Source organism: Esox lucius, chromosome 6 (genome assembly GCF_011004845.1).
Source record: "Esox lucius isolate fEsoLuc1 chromosome 6, fEsoLuc1.pri, whole genome shotgun sequence".
Lineage (NCBI taxonomy): Eukaryota > Metazoa > Chordata > Actinopteri > Esociformes > Esocidae > Esox > Esox lucius.
Window position 1 is genome coordinate 30,397,591 of NC_047574.1, and position 19,855 is coordinate 30,417,445.

A 19,855-nucleotide genomic window follows, 5' to 3' on the forward strand; every position below is an offset into this window, starting at 1 on the left:
TGCCATGATGAATCACATTATCGGCATTCCATTGATGAGGGCTTTTTATCTCCTCGTGCATGTGCTTTACTCAGGGTTGACTTAACTGAGAGTTGACTGAACTAATTGTTACCACCTGTTCTGAAACCGTCAAGGCTGAGTTTGACAGCTGTGGTTTCAACTCTGAGTATGTTAACCATGCTTTCTGAAGCACCCCCGTAGTGCATTCATTTGTGTTTATTTGGTTGTCATGCTGTTAAATAAATAAATCATTCCGCAAGCGAAGTCAAGCTGAAGATTGAAAAGCAGGGTCAGTAGTAGATTTGTTTCTCTCTTTTGCTGTGATGCAGTATTTGTGGATACGCCCCTTTTACTTTCCACTCCTCCCCTTTCAGGAAAAACATTTCGGTATCCGGAAATGAATAAGCTCGTGATGTCTGGAGGTAACGTTAGGTAAGCAATAGCTAGATGACTAGCTAGCTTGCTAATTCGTTTTAGGCTTAATATATTAAAACTTTCATGACATGTCGAAACCAAAATATCTTATTACAGACGATTCATTTGTAGAAATGGGTGAACTACATCAAACGACACTCAGGGAATATTACGTTAACTGCAAACATGGATTAGCAATGGGATACTTTGAGCTAACGGATTGAGGTGAGATTTGTGCTAGTTGTAGCTGCCCATCGAATGTCTTCTCTGCCAATCCTCCAAGCTGTAGACATGACGCGAAGAATGTTGGAACAAGTGACAGATTTCGGGGACTTTACTAAAGGTACCGATTTAAACGAGTATCTGAAACAGACACATTCAAATAACAGTAACGTTAGTTACAAAAACAGTCTGTCAGATGTTCGCCTGAGCCCAGATGGACGCCACATTCATGTCATTCTCCGCAAACCCAAGGTTGGTCTCATGACTTTTGACAAATACCAGAGACTACCACAGAGCCATAAGCACCTAGATTTGGGACTGACTAGGACTGTGCCTATTGTGGATATTTTATATTTTAACAACAGCAACAGAGACGGGGGTAATGTTCTTCTAACTGTAATATTTGAGAATGGAAAAGCAGAGTTTTGGAGATTTTTTGACCTCAAAGGGGGATGGCATTTCCTGCACACTGCTGACCTCTGCAATAGCCCTCGGGCTAAAGTAATCTCTGTCTCAGCTAATCAGAATTACATCTTCTGGTGTGAGGAGAGGCCTCCGTCTGAGAGCTCCTCACCTGTCAACGTCACCCACAACTTCAGGTACTGTATCTGCAAACGGACCTATGAGGTTGAGGAAACAGCTGTCAGTTTAGGGGGGGTGAAAATCGCTCTGCACAACAACCCCCGCTACAACGTAATCAGCTCAGGTGAGATTGTTTACCTGCTACCTGATTGGAGAGACAAATCTACTGTGGCCCTTTCCAAATTTTTTCTCACGTGGTCCCCCCAGCATGATTCATTTAGAGTGAGCAACACCTGCAAAGGTACTCTTCGAAAAGGCTTGCCCTCTACTAAAGAATCAGACTTTAAGAGATTGGTGACAGACTGCATTGGGTATCTATCAGCTCTTAACCCCCCGGATATATATGGCTACTCTCCCAATGGCTGTGGAGGCCTTTTAATGCTGCTCAACACTGGCTGGGTCACCCTACTACAGAAAGATGGCATGTTACGACAGATGTACAAACTAGCTGATAACTGCCTGGCTAACAGTAGTGCCCATAACAGCCTGAACCTGTATCAGGACACCTTGGCTCTGACCATCGGACGGACCCTTTACCTAATTGACACTACGTGTGGCGTGGAGCTGGAAAAGATATCGCTGAAGAGGGAGGGGCTACTGTATGTGAATGGCACAGAGAGGGGGTCACCGCATTTGCTGTCAGAGACAGGCCTGTTTGTGGTGATGCTCAGGGAGGGGGACCCACGGGGCCGCAACTCCGACACAAAGCAGAAGGCCCCATCTCTGATTATGGGTGAGAGCATCAGCCCCGCTGCTCTGCTGGTAGAGGCTGTGTTTGAAGAGGCCTGTAAGTATTACCAGCAGAGAAGTCTCAGCAGCACTCGGCTCACTGTGGAAAAGTTAAAGAAAGGAGGGATGTTCCAGGCTCCTATCTCTCTGGCCAACATCGTCAGAGACTACCTCCAGAGCGGAGCCCCTAGGGGAGTGGAGTTAACCCAGGGAGGTGCAGGGGAAGTTCAGGAGATGCTGCTGGGGTCCCTTGAGGCTGAACTGAAGGGCATGGTCTCCCTAGAGGAAGTGAAGAGGGGATTGGTGGAGGGTAAGGACAGGGAAGTGGGGGAGGTGTGTGAGAGTCTGGTTCAGCAGGAGGTGGGGAGACTGCTGTCATTGCCAGAACTCGACCGAGACTCTCTACTCTACCTTAACTCCATCTTTAGTCTTTTCCCTGGTCAGGCGTGGAGAGCCACGCAAGGCACTCTGCAACTTCGCCGCAACAGAGAGGGCTCTCTGTCTTCTAAAGCACCCCCAGAGGTTTGGAAGACAGTCCTCAGCCCTGTGCAGATCCCTACTGTCCCAGCAAACCTGCCCTACACCAACAGCAACGGCCAGTCTAATCACAAACCTTTTCTCAGTTCCAACTCTCACTCACCTGCTGCTAACTCTAACCTGGCTGTCTTCGAGCTCCTATGCCACTCTGTCTTCCTCTTCCAGCCCAGCTGGCTGTCCCCATTCCTGGAGCTATCCCAGCAGCAGCAGACCTCGGCAGGCTTGGGGATGGGCCTAGGCCTGGGCGGCTCCCCCTGGAGCTACTCTGGAGGTAGGGGATCAGCAGAGAACGGAGAGAGTCTGCCCCTGTATAAGCGCGCCCTATCGGCTCTGCCCCCACCCGGGCCAGACCCAAAACAAAACCCAGATTATGAACACATCCAGGACCTGGAGGTGGATTTACTCCTGGTGAGCGGCAGACCCAACGCAGTCCTCCAGGCTCTGAGGATCTTGATGGGGCGACAGCAGTGGGAGAAGGTAACCAAAGTGGCCCATAGGTTTTGCAGGCAGAGTCCCTTGCTTAACAAGGAAATCTTTAAAGCCTTGCTCTGCGAGGTTGCCCAGCATCGCGATCTGGACCCATACCTGGACCTCCTCTGGACGCTGTGTCCTGAAGATGTCACTGTGACAGCCATACTCAACATGGTCCTGAAAAGCATACCCACATCGTCGTCCTCCTCTCCCTTCTCTTCCTCTCTTTCAGCCTCTTCTCCCTCATTCACTTCTCCTTCTGCTAACTGCCAGTCCAGCCAGCTGACCATCGGACTTTTGAAGCCATTGCTCATTAAGGTCCTACAACGAGATACCAGGCCGAACCAGCGGTATGCAGACATTCTCCAGTCGCCCTCGTTCCCACCTCCCACACCCCCTCGCCAGGTCAAAGGACCCCCCAGGGTCACCACAGAGCCAAGCATCGGTTCAGACCAGCAACACAATGATAATGTCATTGGCAACACGTTGGCCATCTTGGATCAATGCGACTCCTCTATACACAGGACTGTTCTCGGGGACAGGGTGACCGAACCAGCAAACCTCATCTGAGATGAGCGTACACACAACCCCACACCACCCTTCTATGTCCCCTGTCAAACCGTATTCGCTCTACTCTGTAAAAGGAAACATTCTGATTAGGAACTTATTGGTTGAGATATTGTTTCATGATGTGTAGTGTTAGCTATGAAAAACTAAGTGGGTTTAGACAGAGGGTTTAGTCTGATCTGCCTTTACATAGTATGGAAGTTGAATCTCCTCAGTTCTTTCTCTACACTGGCGCAAGTCTGTCTGAACAACTAGTACAGTCAAAGAAAAACAAAGTGTTCCTCTTTAGCTGGCTCTTGTCAATCCTAGGTCACAGAATGGCCATAGATGAAAGCTTGCCGTCTGAACAAAATCTAAGAGTTTTTCCATGTTGTTAAATGACTACTAAAATATTCTATTGTACATAACTATTGTTTGTTTTTTTTACTTTTATTTTCTGTTGTGATGTCTGTTCATATGTGGTGTATTTATGTACTATTGTTTGATCAGGAAGGCACTCATTAGAATACTGCCTATGACTAGCATTGCATCCAATAGCCTCAGCCTTAACACAAAGAAAATTAATAGAAAGACTAATATCTTTTGGTAATAACTGATTATGTGCATGTTAAAGAACTGCCATTCTTGTCTGTATGTCTTTCTTTTTGTTTATCAACTTCAGTATTCATTAATTGTGGTAGGTGGTGTCCAGTATGGACAAGATAAAACACGTTTTTAAGCAACACGTTTTTAAAGCTACAATAATCATTGGTCACGTTCCGGTTGTGCTACCTGTGCTTCAGAATGTTTTTGTGCTTTTCCAAACTGTGTTAAAACATCCCAGAACTTTTCATGTAATTTAAACCTGCAAAGATGCCGAAGCCCTTTGTCAATTCATAGAGAGAGAAATCAAATCCTAGCCCACATTCCTCTGTGACTACAGTATATTTGTTTATGAATTGTAAACCCTGGGTAACAGTTTTGTCTCTGGTATGTGACTTCTGGGCTGAGGTGATTTTCCTCTAAGTCAGTCAGTTGTTAAAATTCCTTTAACTTTTACTGTACCGTGTCTGTTTGAAAATGGCAGCAACATAGTGGTTATATTTTGAACCACATTATTTATGAGAGACTGCTACTTCAGTGGAGAAAGGTGGTTCAGTTAAAAACAGGTGTCTATTTTCGGTCCGGGGTAGATGAAGATTAATGAATATCTCTCTTTAGTTCTTTAAACCCTATATGCGTTCTCTATTTTTCCTTTTCAGACAAATCTCCTTTCTTTCCCCAGTCCCATCCAGAAAATCCCAACCCAGCTGCCCTGTACAGGGGAGGTGACTCACTGTCTTCAAGCTCCTGTAATTGAATTGGAGATAACTCTGTTATGCCCTTAGTGGGGGTGGGATAGGCCTGAACCAATGCACATCATACCCACACACTAGAAACCCTGTAATCAGTCACATCTCCCTGCATGGGCCTAGTGACTCTAATGTCATTACCATTTACCCTGTTTATACACACACACACAAGCAGAATGGGGAGTCAATTCTCCACGTGTGTAAAACATCCCACTACTGTTTACTTGTCATGAGTTAAATGTTAGTCTGGAGATCTATACCTGTTACACCTATGGATACTTACAATTGTTTTAAAGTGCTTAAAACCGTTTTATCTTAAGGTTTAATTTTTCAGTACCCTTGTTTTTGTGGTTCAGATTCAGAATCTAACTTTCTATAGATTTTGTAAGTTGAAGGAGCCGAAGTAGTCTCTACTACTTCGGCTCCTTCAACTTACTTGTGCTACTGGTGTCTTGGTAAAGACAATACTGGCTGATACAGCACTCAGGCTAACCACGTTGAAGCTTTACAACTACAGAATATTATTGATTATTCCTGAGTGGATTTTCCTCTGTAGTCCTATCCAGATACATTCTCTGAGGTTTGTAGTAGCAGCCTGGTTAAAACAGGCAGAACTACAGTTGCAAATAATTTCTTTGTAATATTCGATAGCAAGTGTTGCTGAGGTAAGCATTTGCTCATTTTACAACCTAGCATGACATATAATGCAGTCACCAGCACAACAGCTATTAATCTAGCTATTAGGAACATGGGATGGTATCAATGGAAAGTTGGTGTGTGACATGGGGGCAGTATTTTTATCATATTATTCGATCGGGTGTAAAAACAGGTCCCCAATTCCCTTCCCTTTTCCAAGAATTAATTCAAGGAAATCCCCTAAATTCAGGTAATTAAATCAGACTGGTATAATCATGGGTTATTAATTTGACCGGACCCTGTGCTTTCCAATTAGCATGGGGAATTGGACTACTCAGTTATCAAGGACTGAGGAGTGGGATGCAGCATAATGACACGAGATATGAGATTTTATGAAATTCTTTCCTGCTTGATGTTTCACCATGCGTTTGACCAACTTGGTTGTCTTAGATGTCCAGGGATGGGAATTGTGATGCGCCATATGAATCATTAGGTGCTGTGACCTGTGATGACAGTCCTGTTTAATAATTCAAAATGCATATGACCAATGTGACTGTTAAGATGTCAGGGTTTCACAACTAGTCCTGAGGTGGGGCCACAACATCTGGTTTTGGTTGCTTTATAACCACATTCTATATCCATATTTTCCTTTGCCAATAGGTGCCATTTATTGATCAATAAGAAACATTTAAGATAATACATATATATCCAAACAGACTTGCCCAGCTGAAGCAAAATATGGAGCTCGGCTTAGGGAAACGCAGACCTGAGTTTGATAGCCCTGTAGTATGTGACAGGCACTGTGAATGGATGGATGTATAACACCTAATAAAATGAGACAATCACCGAAAATCCCAGTGTACTGTTCAGTTTGGACAGGTGAATGGGCTCTCAAATCAAGGAACTTACTTATTTGGCTCTGCTCTATTCTGACAGGTGGAGTTCCCCTTTATGTTTTTGCCTGTTATCAAACTGCTTCTTGTTTTCTGATTGGATTTAAAGACAGTTCCATGTACTGTCCTTTAACCCTATGAAGTGTTTCACTTTCAATTAACACAGTTATCGAATGTTTGGATATTTATGAGTGAATGCAAAATGTGTTCTATTAAAGAAAAGTTAAAACATCAACATGGTCTCCGAGTGATGTGTGGGGTTTTGAATATACTGTTCTTGATTTGTATTTTTCCTTTTCATGATTTAGCTTACTGCCAAAGCAGTAATGTACCATAGTATTGCTTATCTAAATGTTTTAGTATCCACAGGTGCTTTCAAGATTATATTAAGTTTAGTGATATAGTAAATATTTTATTCTTAGTAGTCTTGGTTAGAATTTGTGTATCTGGAATGTGCTTAACATGTTTTGTTCTACAAACCCAATTCCAAAAAAGTTGGGACACTGTACAATTGTAAATAAAAACAGAATGCCACGATGTGGAAGTTTTCAAATTTCTATATTTTATTCAGAATACAACATAGATGACATATCAAATGTTTAAACTGAGAAAATGTATCACTTTAAGGGAAAAATAAGTTGATTTTAAATTTCATGGCATCAACACATCTCAAAAAAGTTGGGACAAGGCCATGTTTACCACTGTGTGGCATCCCCTCTTCTTTTTATAACAGACTGCAAACGTCTGGGGACTGAGGAGACAAATTGCTCAAGTTCATGAATAGGAATGTTGTCCCAATCTTGTCTAATACAGGCTTCTAGTTGCTCAACTGTCTTAGGTCTTCTTTGTCGCACCTTCTTCTTTATGATGTGCCAAATGTTTTCTATGGGTGAAAGATCTGGACTGCAGGCTGGCCATTTCAGTACCCGGATCCTTCTTCTATGCAGCCAAGACATTGTAATTGATGCAGTATGTGGTCCGGCATTGTCATGTTAGAAAAAGGAAGGTCTTCCCTGAAAGAGACGACGTCTGGGTGGGAGCATATGTTGTTCTAGAACTTGGATATATTCTCTGAATCTTTGGATGATATTATGCACTGTAGATGATGATAACTTCAAACTCTTTGCAATTTTTCTCTGAGAAACTCCTTTCTAATATTGCTCCACTATTTTTCGCCGCAGCATTGGGGGAATTGATGATCCTCTCCCCATCTTGACTTCTGAGAGACACTGCCACTCTGAGAGGCAATTTTTATACCCATTCATGTTGCCAATTGACATAATAAGTTGCAAATTGGTCCTCCAGCTGTTCATTTAACTTTTCCGGCCTCTTATTGCTACCTGTCCCAACTTTTTTGGAATGTGTAGCTCTCATGAAATCCAAAATGAACCAATATTTGGCATGACATTACAAAATGTCTCACTTTCAACATTCGATATGTTATCTATATTCTATTGATTCAATCAATCAATTAATCACATTTATTTATAAAGCCCTTTTAACATCAGCAGTTGTCAAAAAGTGCTTTTACAAAACACCCGGCCTTAAACCCCAAGGAGCAAACAACATTAGAGTTGCATTTCAGTTAGTATCATCTATCTGAAATGCCTTTCCAACTGAAAAGTCCCACCATGCAAAAAAAATCACATGGTATTTACCAATGCTAGTTAGGACTATTGCATGTTCAGAAATTTTTATTAAAAGTCAAACTGATTGTAATTTTCACAAGAAATGCTTGAGTCCATCAACACCCGCAAAGCATCGGTACAGAAAGCATAGTGGGTAGACAACATCGTTTGGGGTAACTATCTATTTGCTACAGTACTTTCCAGACATAATGAGTGTTGTGTGCGAGCATTGTGGAAACAATTATCGCCCCCAGTGTTTTCAACCACACTACCTCAGAGCGAAACAGTCGGTCACACTGGTCCTATTAGCACTTCATTGGTCAATAATGCCAACGCCTTTTAATCCAGAGCGTGTCTATATCTAATGTAGTCACAGACAGAGAGAATCAAAACTAGAAGTGGAAAAACACTTGGTGAATACATGAAGATTCACACTGTAGTCAAATGTGTCCCCCCCAATATCAGAGTCACTCTTACGCCCTTGATTGCTATGCAGCTGTGTCAGACTGTCTGTTTTGCTTCATACTATACTGAAATGTTCCTCAGGATTATATGAGAAAGATCTCATGAAGGTGGAAGAGCAGTTCACCAAGGAGTGAGAAGTATTAGATGATTGTGGATGGGAACATGGCTGACTATGTTTTGTCTCTAGACTGACACCTCCTGGGGAATCACTGTCTCTGTGTCAGATAATAATACTGCAGAAGAGTGAGGACCTGGAGTGGAGTTGGATGGTTAGGTGACAAAGCTACGACCAGAGGTTTGAAAACTGCATGACACAATTGATTGTTGTGGTCAGTTTTTCAGTTAACAAGCTGTTTTCTAAACTGCATCTTGGAAACAAATTTCAGTCAAAAGCCACACACATTTCTGTTCGCCATTTGCTGGTACTATATTAGAAATACATGTACTATAGTATAACACACTAACTGTTATACATTTCAGAAAGAATAAACCCACACATTTATCCCTATGTAATTTTGAATTACAGTAGTTAGCGCAAAGCTTGTCATAAATCTTCCTAAATAAACAGACCATGTAAAGTGCTAAGTCACAAACACAAACATCCTATTCAAATAAATGTAAGAATAATTATAATAAAGAAAATCTTACATTATCAGACAAACAACCAAATGAAATGATCATGGATGTCATGTTTCTCATCCTGTTGAACACGTACAGTTGGACCCACACAGGAAACAAAAATAAACAGTAATGTTTTTTTGGTAAAGTATTGATGAATTTAAAGTCTAGCAACATAATGTGAGTGGGTGTGTGTGTAAAAAAAGGTTAAGTCTAAAAAAGGTTCAATGTAATTGAGCATGTTTCCCTGTCCATATTTTAAAAGATCAGGAAATGACTTCTTGTTAATGCAATCTGTAGGTCAATAGCATATTAGCATGGCGCACAACCCTTTGTTGATGAGCGAGACAGCTGAGTTGGGGAACGCAACACTTGTATATAGCCTGGTTGTAGTCCCTGAGAGTAGTAACAGTCTCAGCTGGGTCTTTTCTACCCCCAGCTCAGTAGTGTTTGGCTTGGGCTCTGGGGATGTCATGCATGGGTATGTGGTTGCTGTGGGACAAAGATTCATTAAATGTCACTCTTATTCCACCTTTACTAAAACAACATTTGGATTATGATTTTCGTATGGCTTTATTCACAAATAGTCTGAAACCGATGTAGGATCTCCTGTAATATATGTATGGATGCTTATAAAAATTATACTCACTCATCAACATCGCTGTGCTTCATCCTCCTGTAAAACTTGGCCAGTTTGATGGAAAAGATTATGCTTGGAATGAGCAAGATCAAACACCAGCCCAGACTGAACCAGAATGCATTCTGGACACGGACACACACACACACACACACACACACACACACAGTTTAATCAACAAAGATGATTTAAATGCAGTGTCTAATTTTCTGTGTCCAAAATACAATTTCTCACCAAAGACTCCACCATGTTTTTGCAGACAATCACCTCAGCAGAATCCACTGCTTTAGCCACTGGGGCACAAAGGCCCACCTTTTGAGTTATCTATACACACATTAGGGTCCAAGAATCAAAATGATTAAATAAAAATGATTTTATAAATTTAGCATAAAATTAAACCAGTGTATAAACACAGCAGGATCAACAACAGCTATGAAGTCTTACACATAAGCCTGTGGCTAAATTACACACAAACACTCAACCAAGGTACAGCAATGCAGTGACAAAACAGTAGCAGTAGGCTAAGCGAACCCACCGTGAGATTAGCCCACTCAGCATACTTTGTGAAGTACCCAATCTGACAGTCTAGAAACACCTTACTGTCCTGAGAGAGACAGAGAAAGACAAGTGTGAAATCCATATATTCTGTTAACTCAGTGGGCCTTGCAAGCTACACAAATATTGGCTAAGAGGCAGACAGAGAGCTGAGTTGGTCACAAGATAAAATTCACCTCTCCCTCCAGATGAAATGGTTAATGTTGTTCAAATAGAAACCAAATGGGCAAAATTTGATATTTTATGATGTCCTTTTCCTCTTGTCAAGTAGATTGTTGTGACCAGATGTGTGTGTGTGTGTATATGTTTACTCACTGCCTTGATTATCTGTGTGGTGTTGTTGTTGAGGAAGTCCTGAGCTTTTCCAACATTACTCAATACATCTTCTACTGTGCCCTAAAGAAGGGAGAAAGATCGGAAAGAAAGATGGAATGAGAGAGAGGAGCCTGTTTTCGTTAGGCCTGGGCGTCCGGGGCTATAGCCCTGGATCTTTTATGAGTAGCCCTGGATCTCAAATTGACCATAAAAAATAATAATCAAAAATAGCCCCTGATCTATTCATCTATAATTCCGATCGCGCATTATGACAATGTAGACGTATAGGCTGCTAGCATGTACATTGAAATGTTCCTCATACACATTCAAAACCCTGTACTTTCTGTCCGGGAGGCGGATTGGTGGGGGGCTAAGCCCTGAATGTATTGTGGTCCTAGCAACGCCTCTGCTGTTTTCTTTATCCGTTATTTATAGAAAGAACACTTTCAGCTCATCTTGAATTTTGACCATTTTACAATAGACTTACATTTATCTGCGACATTATGACCCTTAGAGACTTTATACTGTAGTTCAGCTGAGTCTGAAACGCAAAAGAAAGACAGATAATGTAGTATCTACATGCAATATGAATGCTGTGGATAATGAACTATTTTATAAACTAGTAATATATAATATAATATGTATACAGTGGGGAGAACAAGTATTTGATACACTGCCGATTTTGTTGGTTTTCCCACTTACAAAGCATGTAGAAGTCTGTCATTTTTATCATAGGTACTCTTCAACTGTGAGTGACAGAACCTAAAACAAAACTCCAGAAAATCACCTTGTAAGATTTTTAAGTACTTAATTTGCATTTTATTGCATGACATAAGTATTTGATGCATCAGAAAAACAGAACTTAATATTTGGTACACAAAACTTTGTTTGCAATTACAGAGATCTTATACGTTTCCTGTAGTTCTTGACCAGGTTTGCACACACTGCAGCAGGGATTTTGGCTCACTCAGGTTTCGGGGGTTTTGCTGGGCAATACGGACTTTCAGCTCCCTCCAAAGATTTTCTATTGGGTTCAGGTCTGTAGACTGGCTAGGCCACTCCAGGACCTTGAGATGCTTCTTACGGAGCCATTCCTTAGTTGCCCTGGCTGTGTGTTTCGGGTCGTTGTCATGCTGGAAGACCCAGCCACGACCCATCTTCAATGCTCTTACTGAGGGAAGGAGGTTGTTGGGCAAGATCTCGCGATACATGGCCCCATCCATCCTCCCCTCAATACGGTGCAGTCGTCCTGTCCCCTTTGCAGAAAAGGCTTGGACATGCGCTGGCCTGAGCAGGGGGACCTTGCGTGCGCTGCAGGATTTTAATCCATGACGGCGTAGTGTGTTACTAATGGTTTTCTTTGAGACTGTGGTCCAAGCTCTCTTCAGTTCATTGACCAGGTCCTGCCCTGTAGTTCTGGGCTGATCCCTCACCTTCCTCATGATCATTGATGCCCCACGAGGTGAGATCTTGCATGGAGCCCCAGACCGAGGGAGATTGACCGTCATCTTGAATTTCTTCCATTTTCTAAGAATTGCGCCAACAGTTGTTGCCTTCTCACCAAGCTGCTTGCCTATTGTCCTGTAGCCCATCCCAGCCTTGTGCAGGTCTACAATTTTATCCCTGATGTCCTTATACAGCTCTCTGGTCTTGGCCATTGTGGAGAGGTTGGTGTCTTTTTGATTGAGTGTGTGGACAGGTGTCTTATATACAGGTAACAAGTTCAAACTGGTACAGTTAATACAGGTAATGAGTGGAGAATAGGAGGGCTTCTTAAAGAAAAACTAACAGGTCTGTGAGAGTCGGAATTCTTACTGGTTGGTAGGTGATCAAATACTTATGTCATGCAATAAAATGCAAATTAATTATTTAAAAATCATACAATGTGATTTTCTGGATTTTTGTCTCTCACAGTTGAAGTGTACCCATGATAAAAATTACAGACTTCTAAATGCTTTGTAAGTAGGAAAACCTGCAAAACCGGCAGTGTATCAAATACTTGTTCTCCCCACTGTATATATATATATATATATATATAGATAGATGTACATAAGACCAGTCATTATTGGGCATTAATTTAATGAGGTTGTCCAGAACGGAAACTGACATTAAACATACCAGTTGTGGGATGATGGTAGTTTCAATGTCTGATTGGATCTTTCTCAGTTCGGCAGCTTCCTTTCTCAGCTCAACTTTAAGTCCTGCATCAGTCTGTTGAGAGTCATAAATGACATCTGTTCTTACCATCTGGTGTTCTTGTTATGTCAGTGGTGAGTGCTCAGATGAGGGGAATATTGGTGAATCCCAAACCATCCCCTTGCCCCAACCAACCACTCAGTGCCTTTCATTATCATATGTTGATCTATCCCTTCACCAGTACACAGACCCTGTTGATTAAACAATCTTTGATAGCAACAGCTTTTATCTGCCTAACGAGTCATGCGATAAATCTGACATACGCAACCACTTAATAGATTAAATATTCACATATCCCTGTGTTCACCCAGATTAAAGTTAGTTTGAAAGTAATGTTAAAAGTTTAATGTTTAACTAACAGTTTGCTAATGACTCATAATTGTTATGAAGGGCCTACTTTGCATCAGAAACACTGACTCAATGACAAACAAGTCATTCATAAGAAGACAACTGAATGCACCTTTATTCATAGCAACTAGTTTCTAAATAATTGATCAATTGATTGTTAATCATAAATATAATAATAAATTATGTGTCAGGCAGTCATTCAAGCAATGGTATACAAACTCATGGTCCTACTAAACAGCTACTTCAATTAGGGTACAATCTTGTACCCTGTCTCATATCTTCATGCACAACTGACAAAACTAAACATGAGCTGAAAGTAGCAAGCTAATGTTAACTGTGAGGGCTGCAACTCGGGTCAAATAATTAGCTAGAACATTACCTAAATTGGTAAACAATTTAGCTTAGGCTACTCAAATGAACACCAAAACTTAACATGAACTGTTAATTTTGTTTGCAATTTATGCTAAAAATCAACAGAAAGCTGGCAACCAACATTTCTCACATTGACCTTCTTCTTTGGGTATAAATACATTTTCTATTCTGATCTGGCACATATTCTGATCTCGGATGCTAAGCAGGGTCGGGCCCGGTTAGTACTTGGATGGGAGATCGCCTGGGATTACCAGGTGCTGTAAGCCTCCCCTCTCCTTGAACCCTAGGAGCTATGTTGTCTGGGGCTATATGCCCCTGGTAGGGTCTCCCAAGGCAAACAGGTCCTAGGCGACGGGTCAGACTAAGAGCGGTTCAAAAACCCCTTAATGAAGAAAGAAATCGTGTGTTCTGTGAGCCAGGCCCGGGGTTGGGGCTCGTTCGCGAGCGCCTGGTGGCCGGGCCTTTCCCCATGGGGCCCGGTCGGGCCCAGCCCACCCACAGGAGGGACCATAAGGGGCCGGTGCAGAGAGGATCGGGCGGCAGTCGAAGGCGGGGGCCTAGACAACCCGATCCCCGGACACGGAAACTAGCTCTAGGGACGTGGAATGTCACCTCGCTGGCGGGGAAGGAGCCTGAGATGGTGCGTGAGGTTGAGAGGTTCCGACTAGAGGTAGTCGGGATCACCTCTACGCACGGCTTGGGCTCTGGAACCACACTCCTTGAGAGAGGATGGACTCTTCACCACTCTGGAGTTGCCCATGGTGAGAGGCGGCGGGCTGGTGTGGGTTTGCTTATAGCTCCCCAGCTCTGCCGCCATGTGTTGGAGTTTACCCCGGTGAACGAGAGGGTCGTTTCCCTGCGCCTACGGGTCGGGGATAGGTCTCTCACTGTTGTTTGTGCCTACGGGCCGAACGGCAGTGCAGAGTACCCGACCTTCTTGGAGTCTCTGGGAGGGGTGCTGGAAAGTGCTCCGACTGGGGACTCTATCGTTCTACTGGGGGACTTCAACGCCCACGTGGGCAACGACAGTGACACCTGGAGGGGCGTGATTGGGAGGAACGGCCCCCCTGATCTGAACCCGAGCGGTGTTCAGTTATTGGACTTCTGTGCTAGTCACAGTTTGTCCATAACGAACACCATGTTCAAGCATAAGGGTGTCCATCAGTGCACGTGGCACCAGGACACCCTAGGCCGCAGGTCGATGATCGACTTTGTTGTCGTTTCATCTGACCTGCGGCCACATGTCTTGGACACTCGGGTGAAGAGAGGGGCGGAGCTGTCAACTGATCACCACCTGGTTGTGAGTTGGATCCGATGGCGGGGGAGGAAGCTGGACAGACTCAGCAGGCCCAAGCGTACTGTAAGGGTCTGCTGGGAACGTCTGGCCGAGTCTCCTGTCAGAGAGATCTTTAACTCCCACCTCCGACAGAGCTTTGACTGGATCCCGAGGGAGGCTGGAGATATTGAGTCCGAGTGGACCATGTTCTCCACCGCCATTGTCGAAGCGGCCGCTCGGAGCTGTGGCCGTAAGGTCTCCGGTGCCTGTCGAGGCGGCAATCCCCGAACCCGGTGGTGGACACCGGAAGTAAGGGATGCTGTCAAGCTGAAGAAGGAGTCCTATCAGGCCTGGTTGGCTTGTGGGACTCCTGAGGCAGCTGACGGGTACCGACAGGCCAAGCGGACTGCAGCCCGGGTGGTTGTGGAGGCAAAATCTCGGGCCTGGGAGGAGTTCGGTGAGGCCATGGAGAAGGACTATCGGCTGGCCTCGAAGAGATTCTGGCAAACCATCCGGCGCCTCAGGAGAGGGAAACAGTGCCCTACCAACGCTGTTTACAGTAGAGGTGGGCAGCTGTTGACCTCAACTGGGGATGTCGTCGGGCGGTGGAAGGAGTACTTCGAGGATCTCCTCAATCCCGCCGTCACGTCTTCCATTGAGGAAGCAGAGGATGAGGGCTCAGAGGTGGACTCGTCCATCACCCGGGCTGAAGTCACCGAGGTGGTTAAGAAACTCCTCGGTGGCAAGGCACCGGGGGTGGATGAGATCCGCCCTGAGTACCTCAAGTCTCTGGATGTTGTGGGGCTGTCTTGGCTGACACGCCTGTGCAACATCGCGTGGCAGTTGGGGACAGTGCCTCTGGGATGGCAGACTGGGGTGGTGGTCCCTCTTTTTAAGAAGGGGGACCGGAAGGTGTGTTCCAACTATAAGGGGATCACACTTCTCAGCCTCCCCGGGAAAGTCTATGCCAGGGTTCTGGAGAGGAGAATACGGCCGATAGTAGAACCTCGGATTCAGGAGGAACAGTGTGGTTTTCGTCCAGGCCGTGGAACACTGGACCAGCTCTATACCCTCTACAGGGTGATGGAGGGTTCATGGGAGTTTGCCCAACCAGTCCACATGTGTTTTGTGGATTTGGAGAAGGCATTCGACTGTGTCCCTCGCGGCATCCTGTGGAGAGTGCTTCGGGAATATGGGGTCCTGGGTCCTTTGCTAAGGGCTGTTAGGTCCCTGTACGACCGAAGCAGGAGCTTGGTCCGCATTGCCGGCAGTAAGTCAGACTTGTTCCCTGTGCATGTTGGACTCCGGCAGGGCTGCCCTTTGTCACCGGTTCTGTTCGTAATTTTTATGGACAGAATTTCTAGGCGCAGCCAGGGGCCGGAGGGTGCCAGGTTTGGGGACCACACGATTTCGTCTCTGCTCTTTGCGGATGATGTTGTCGTGTTGGCTCCTTCAAGCCAGGACCTTCAGCATGCACTTGGACGGTTTGCAGCCGAGTGTGAAGCGGTGGGGATGAAAATCAGTACCTCCAAATCCGAGGCCATGGTCCTCAGTCGGAAAAGGGTGGCTTGCCCACTTCAGGTTGGTGGAGAGTGCCTGCCTCAAGTGGAGAAGTTTAAGTATCTAGGGGTCCTGTTCACGAGTGAGGGAAGGATGGAACGGGAGATTGACAGAAGGATCGGTGCAGCTTCTGCAGTAATGCGGTCGATGTATCGGTCTGTCGTGGTGAAGAAAGAGCTGAGCCGCAAGGCGAAGCTCTCGATTTACCGGTCAATCTACGTTCCTACTCTCACCTATGGTCATGAGCTTTGGGTCATGACCGAAAGGACAAGATCCCGGATACAGGCGGCCGAAATGAGCTTTCTCCGCAGGGTGGCTGGGCGATCCCTTAGAGATAGGGTGAGAAGCTCGGTCACCCGGGAGGAGCTCAGAGTAGAGCCGCTGCTCCTCCACATCGAGAGGGGTCAGCTGAGGTGGCTTGGGCATCTGTTTTGGATGCCTCCGGAACGCCTTCCTGGGAAGGTGTTCCGGTCCCGTCCCACCGGGAAGAGACCCCGGGGAACACCTAGGACACGCTGGAGGGACTATGTCTCCCGGCTGGCCTGGGAACGCCTCGGTGTCCCCCCGGAAGAGCTGGAGGAAGTGTCTGGGGAGAGGGAAGTCTGGGCATCCCTGCTTAGACTGCTGCCCCCGCGACCCGGCCCCGGATAAGCGGAAGATGATGCTATGCTATGATCTCAGCAAGTCTGGGAAAAATGTCATCATGTACGGTAGACTTCTCACGAAGTATTTTACAGTATTTTTAAACTACAAAATATGAAGCCATTTATCAACCCTATCAAATAAAAATTACAAAATCCTATTTTGTATTTGAAATACATATTTGAAATAAATGTTTTATAAATGTTGCCCATCCCAGGTTGTAACCAATCTAGACAAAATTGCAGACTAGCTGGCTTAGTCAAAGTGGACACCCCAATTAGCCCCAAAACACAATATTTTTTGCTCCCTCATTTTTAGTACACTTGTATATCAGAAACATGTAAATACTGAAATGGGCCCTTGGGGAAGGGACAGGTTTGGGATTCAGCTTAGGTTACATACAGTGGGGCAAAAAAGTATTTAGTCAGCCACCAATTGTGCAAGTTCTCCCACTTAAAAAGGTGCACTTCAACTATGGTGCACTTCAACTTCAACAAAATGAGAAAAATAATCCAGAAAATCACATTGTAGGATTTTTAATGAATCTATTGGTAAATTCCTCTGTAAAATAAGTATTTGGTCACCTACAAACAAGCAAGATTTCTGGCTCTCACAGACCTGTAACTTCTTTAAGAGACTCCTCTGTCCTCCACTTGTTACCTGTTTTAATGGCACCTGTTTAAACGTGTTATCAGTATAAAAGACACCTGTCCACAACCTCAAACAGTCACACTCCAAACTCCACTATGGCCAAGACCAAAGAGCTGTCAAAGGACACCAGAAACAAAACTGTAGACCTGCACCAGGCTGGGAAGACTGAATCTGTAATAGGTAAGCAGCTTGGTGTGAAGAAATCAACTGTGGGAGCAATTATAAGAAAATGGAGGGACATTCTCCCTCCACGCAAGATCTCACCCCATGGGGTCAAAATGATCACAAGAACGGTGAGCAAAAATCCCAGAACCACACGGGGGGACCTAGTGAATGACCTTCAGAGAGCTGGGACCAAAGTAACAAAGGCCACCATCAGTAACACCCTACGCCGCCAGGGACTCTAATCCTGCAGTGCCAGACATGTCCCCCTGCTTAAGCCAGTACATGTCCAGGCCCATCTGAGGTTTGCTAGAGAGCATTTGGATGGTCCAGAAGAGGATTGGGAGAAAGTCATATGGTCAGATGAAACCAAAATATAACTTTTTGGTAAAAACTCAACTCGTCGTGTTTGGAGGAGAAAGAATGCTGAGTTGCATCCATAGAACACCATACCTATCATGCTTTGGGGCTGTTTTTCTGCAAAGGGACCAGGACGACTGATCCGTGTAAAGGAAAGAATGAATGGGGCCATGTATCGTGAGATTTTGAGTGAAAACCTCGTTCCATCAGCAAGGTCATTGAAGATTAAACATGGCTGGGTCTTTCAGCATGACAATGATCCCAAATACACCGCCGGGCAACGAAGGAGTGGCTTCGTAAGAAGCATTTCAAGGTCCTGGAGTGGCCTAGCCAGTCACCAGATCTCAACACCATAGAAAATATTTGGAGGGAGTTGAAAGTCTGTGTTGCCCAGCGACAGCCCCAAAACATCACTGCTCTAGAGGAGATTGGCATGGAGGAATGGGACAAAATACCAGCAACAGTGTGTGAAAATCTTGTAAAGACTTACAGAAAACGTTTGACCTCTGTCATTGCCAACAAAGAGTACATAAAGTATTCAGATGAACTTTTGTTATTGACCAAATACTTATTTTCCACCATAATTTACCAATAAATTCATAAAAAATCCTACAATGTGATGTTCTGGATTTTCTTTTCTCATTTTGTCTCTCATAGTTGAAGTGTATGATGAAAATGACAGGCCTCTCTCATCTTTGTAAGTGGGAGAACTTGCACAATTGGTGGCTGACTAAATAAATGTTTGCCCGACTGTATGCTTTAATAATGTTGCATATTTTGTATTACTCACTTCATTGTCAGCAAGGTGTTCCAATGCTTGAGCTGTTTCATTTACATTAATAGTGGAAATATTGTTGATCTGAAACAGATGTAGAAAAAGTTATAGCAAGCCATAGTATGTCAAGATACTTTGTAACCATACTGATGTGAAGCTGCATGTGAAAATGCATGTTGTTTCACATTACAACTCAACTTCTCACTAAAAAGACAGAGTAAAGCCGTAAGCAAAGGTTAGCCTTATGTGGAAGGCTCTGGTGCTGAAATTGATGGCGTATGTGCTGCAACTGAGATTTGAATGGAGACTAATAGATTTGGTTCAGTGAATCGTGAGCCATCCTAATGAGCCCACTTAGTCATTTAGACCAGTTGCTGGCTAGTTTATGGTTGTCTAGAAACTTATAGCATCTTGCAGTAGATGGAGATTTGTGGGATGCACATCCATATTGTCATGTTCAAGAAACCAATTTGAAATGATTTGAGCTTTGTGACATGGTGCATCATCCTGCTGGAAGTAGCCATCAGAGGATGGGTACATGGTGGTCATAAAGGGATGGACATGGTCAGAAACAATGCTCAGGTAGGCCGTGGCATTTCAACGATGCCCAATTGGCACTAAGGGGCCTAAAGTGTGCCAAGAAAACATCCCCCACACCATTACACCACCACCAGCCTGCACAGTGGTAACAAGGTATGATGGATCCATGATCTCATTCTGTTTACGCCAAATTCTGACTCTACCATCTGAATGTCTCAACAGAAATCAGGACTCATCAGACCAGGCAACATTCTTCCAGTCTTCAACTGTCCAATTTTGGTGAGCTGGTGCAAATTGTAGCCTCTTTTTCCTATTTGTAGTGGAGATGAGTAGTACCCGGTGGGGTCTTCTGCTGTTGTAGCCCGTCCGCCTC

At 44.4% G+C, this 19,855-nt stretch overlaps 2 protein-coding genes across 5 annotated transcripts in view; one reads left to right on the forward strand and one right to left on the reverse strand.

Moving 5' to 3' along the window:
* LOC105009712 (HPS6 biogenesis of lysosomal organelles complex 2 subunit 3) lies at nucleotides 1-6,617 on the forward strand. Its single transcript, XM_010869137.3, has 2 exons — nucleotides 1-289; nucleotides 375-6,617. The coding sequence occupies exon 2, from the start codon at nucleotides 673-675 to the stop codon at nucleotides 3,523-3,525; it is 2,853 nt and encodes a 950-aa protein (XP_010867439.1). The 5' UTR covers nucleotides 1-289; nucleotides 375-672; the 3' UTR covers nucleotides 3,526-6,617.
* A 1,263-nt stretch (nucleotides 6,618-7,880) lies between these two features.
* prom2 (prominin 2) overlaps nucleotides 7,881-19,855 on the reverse strand; it is a 92,857-nt gene continuing 80,882 nt past the window's right edge. For all 4 annotated transcript variants that reach the window (XM_020047036.3, XM_013134284.4, XM_013134286.4 and 1 more), the window contains 8 exons: nucleotides 18,958-19,026; nucleotides 12,719-12,811; nucleotides 11,088-11,141; nucleotides 10,601-10,681; nucleotides 10,266-10,334; nucleotides 9,965-10,054; nucleotides 9,743-9,855; nucleotides 7,881-9,585 (listed from right to left, as the gene is read on the reverse strand). In XM_020047036.3, the coding sequence (XP_019902595.2) occupies nucleotides 9,534-9,585; nucleotides 9,743-9,855; nucleotides 9,965-10,054; nucleotides 10,266-10,334; nucleotides 10,601-10,681; nucleotides 11,088-11,141; nucleotides 12,719-12,811; nucleotides 18,958-19,026 (621 nt within the window). In that variant the 3' untranslated portion in view covers nucleotides 7,881-9,533. The remainder of the gene's footprint in view (nucleotides 9,586-9,742; nucleotides 9,856-9,964; nucleotides 10,055-10,265; nucleotides 10,335-10,600; nucleotides 10,682-11,087; nucleotides 11,142-12,718; nucleotides 12,812-18,957; nucleotides 19,027-19,855) is intronic.

Excerpts from the sequence above, each read along its gene's own strand:
- LOC105009712 (XM_010869137.3), top strand. The coding sequence starts at position 673 with ATGTCTTCTCTGCCAATCCTCCAAGCTGTAGACATGACGCGAAGAATG.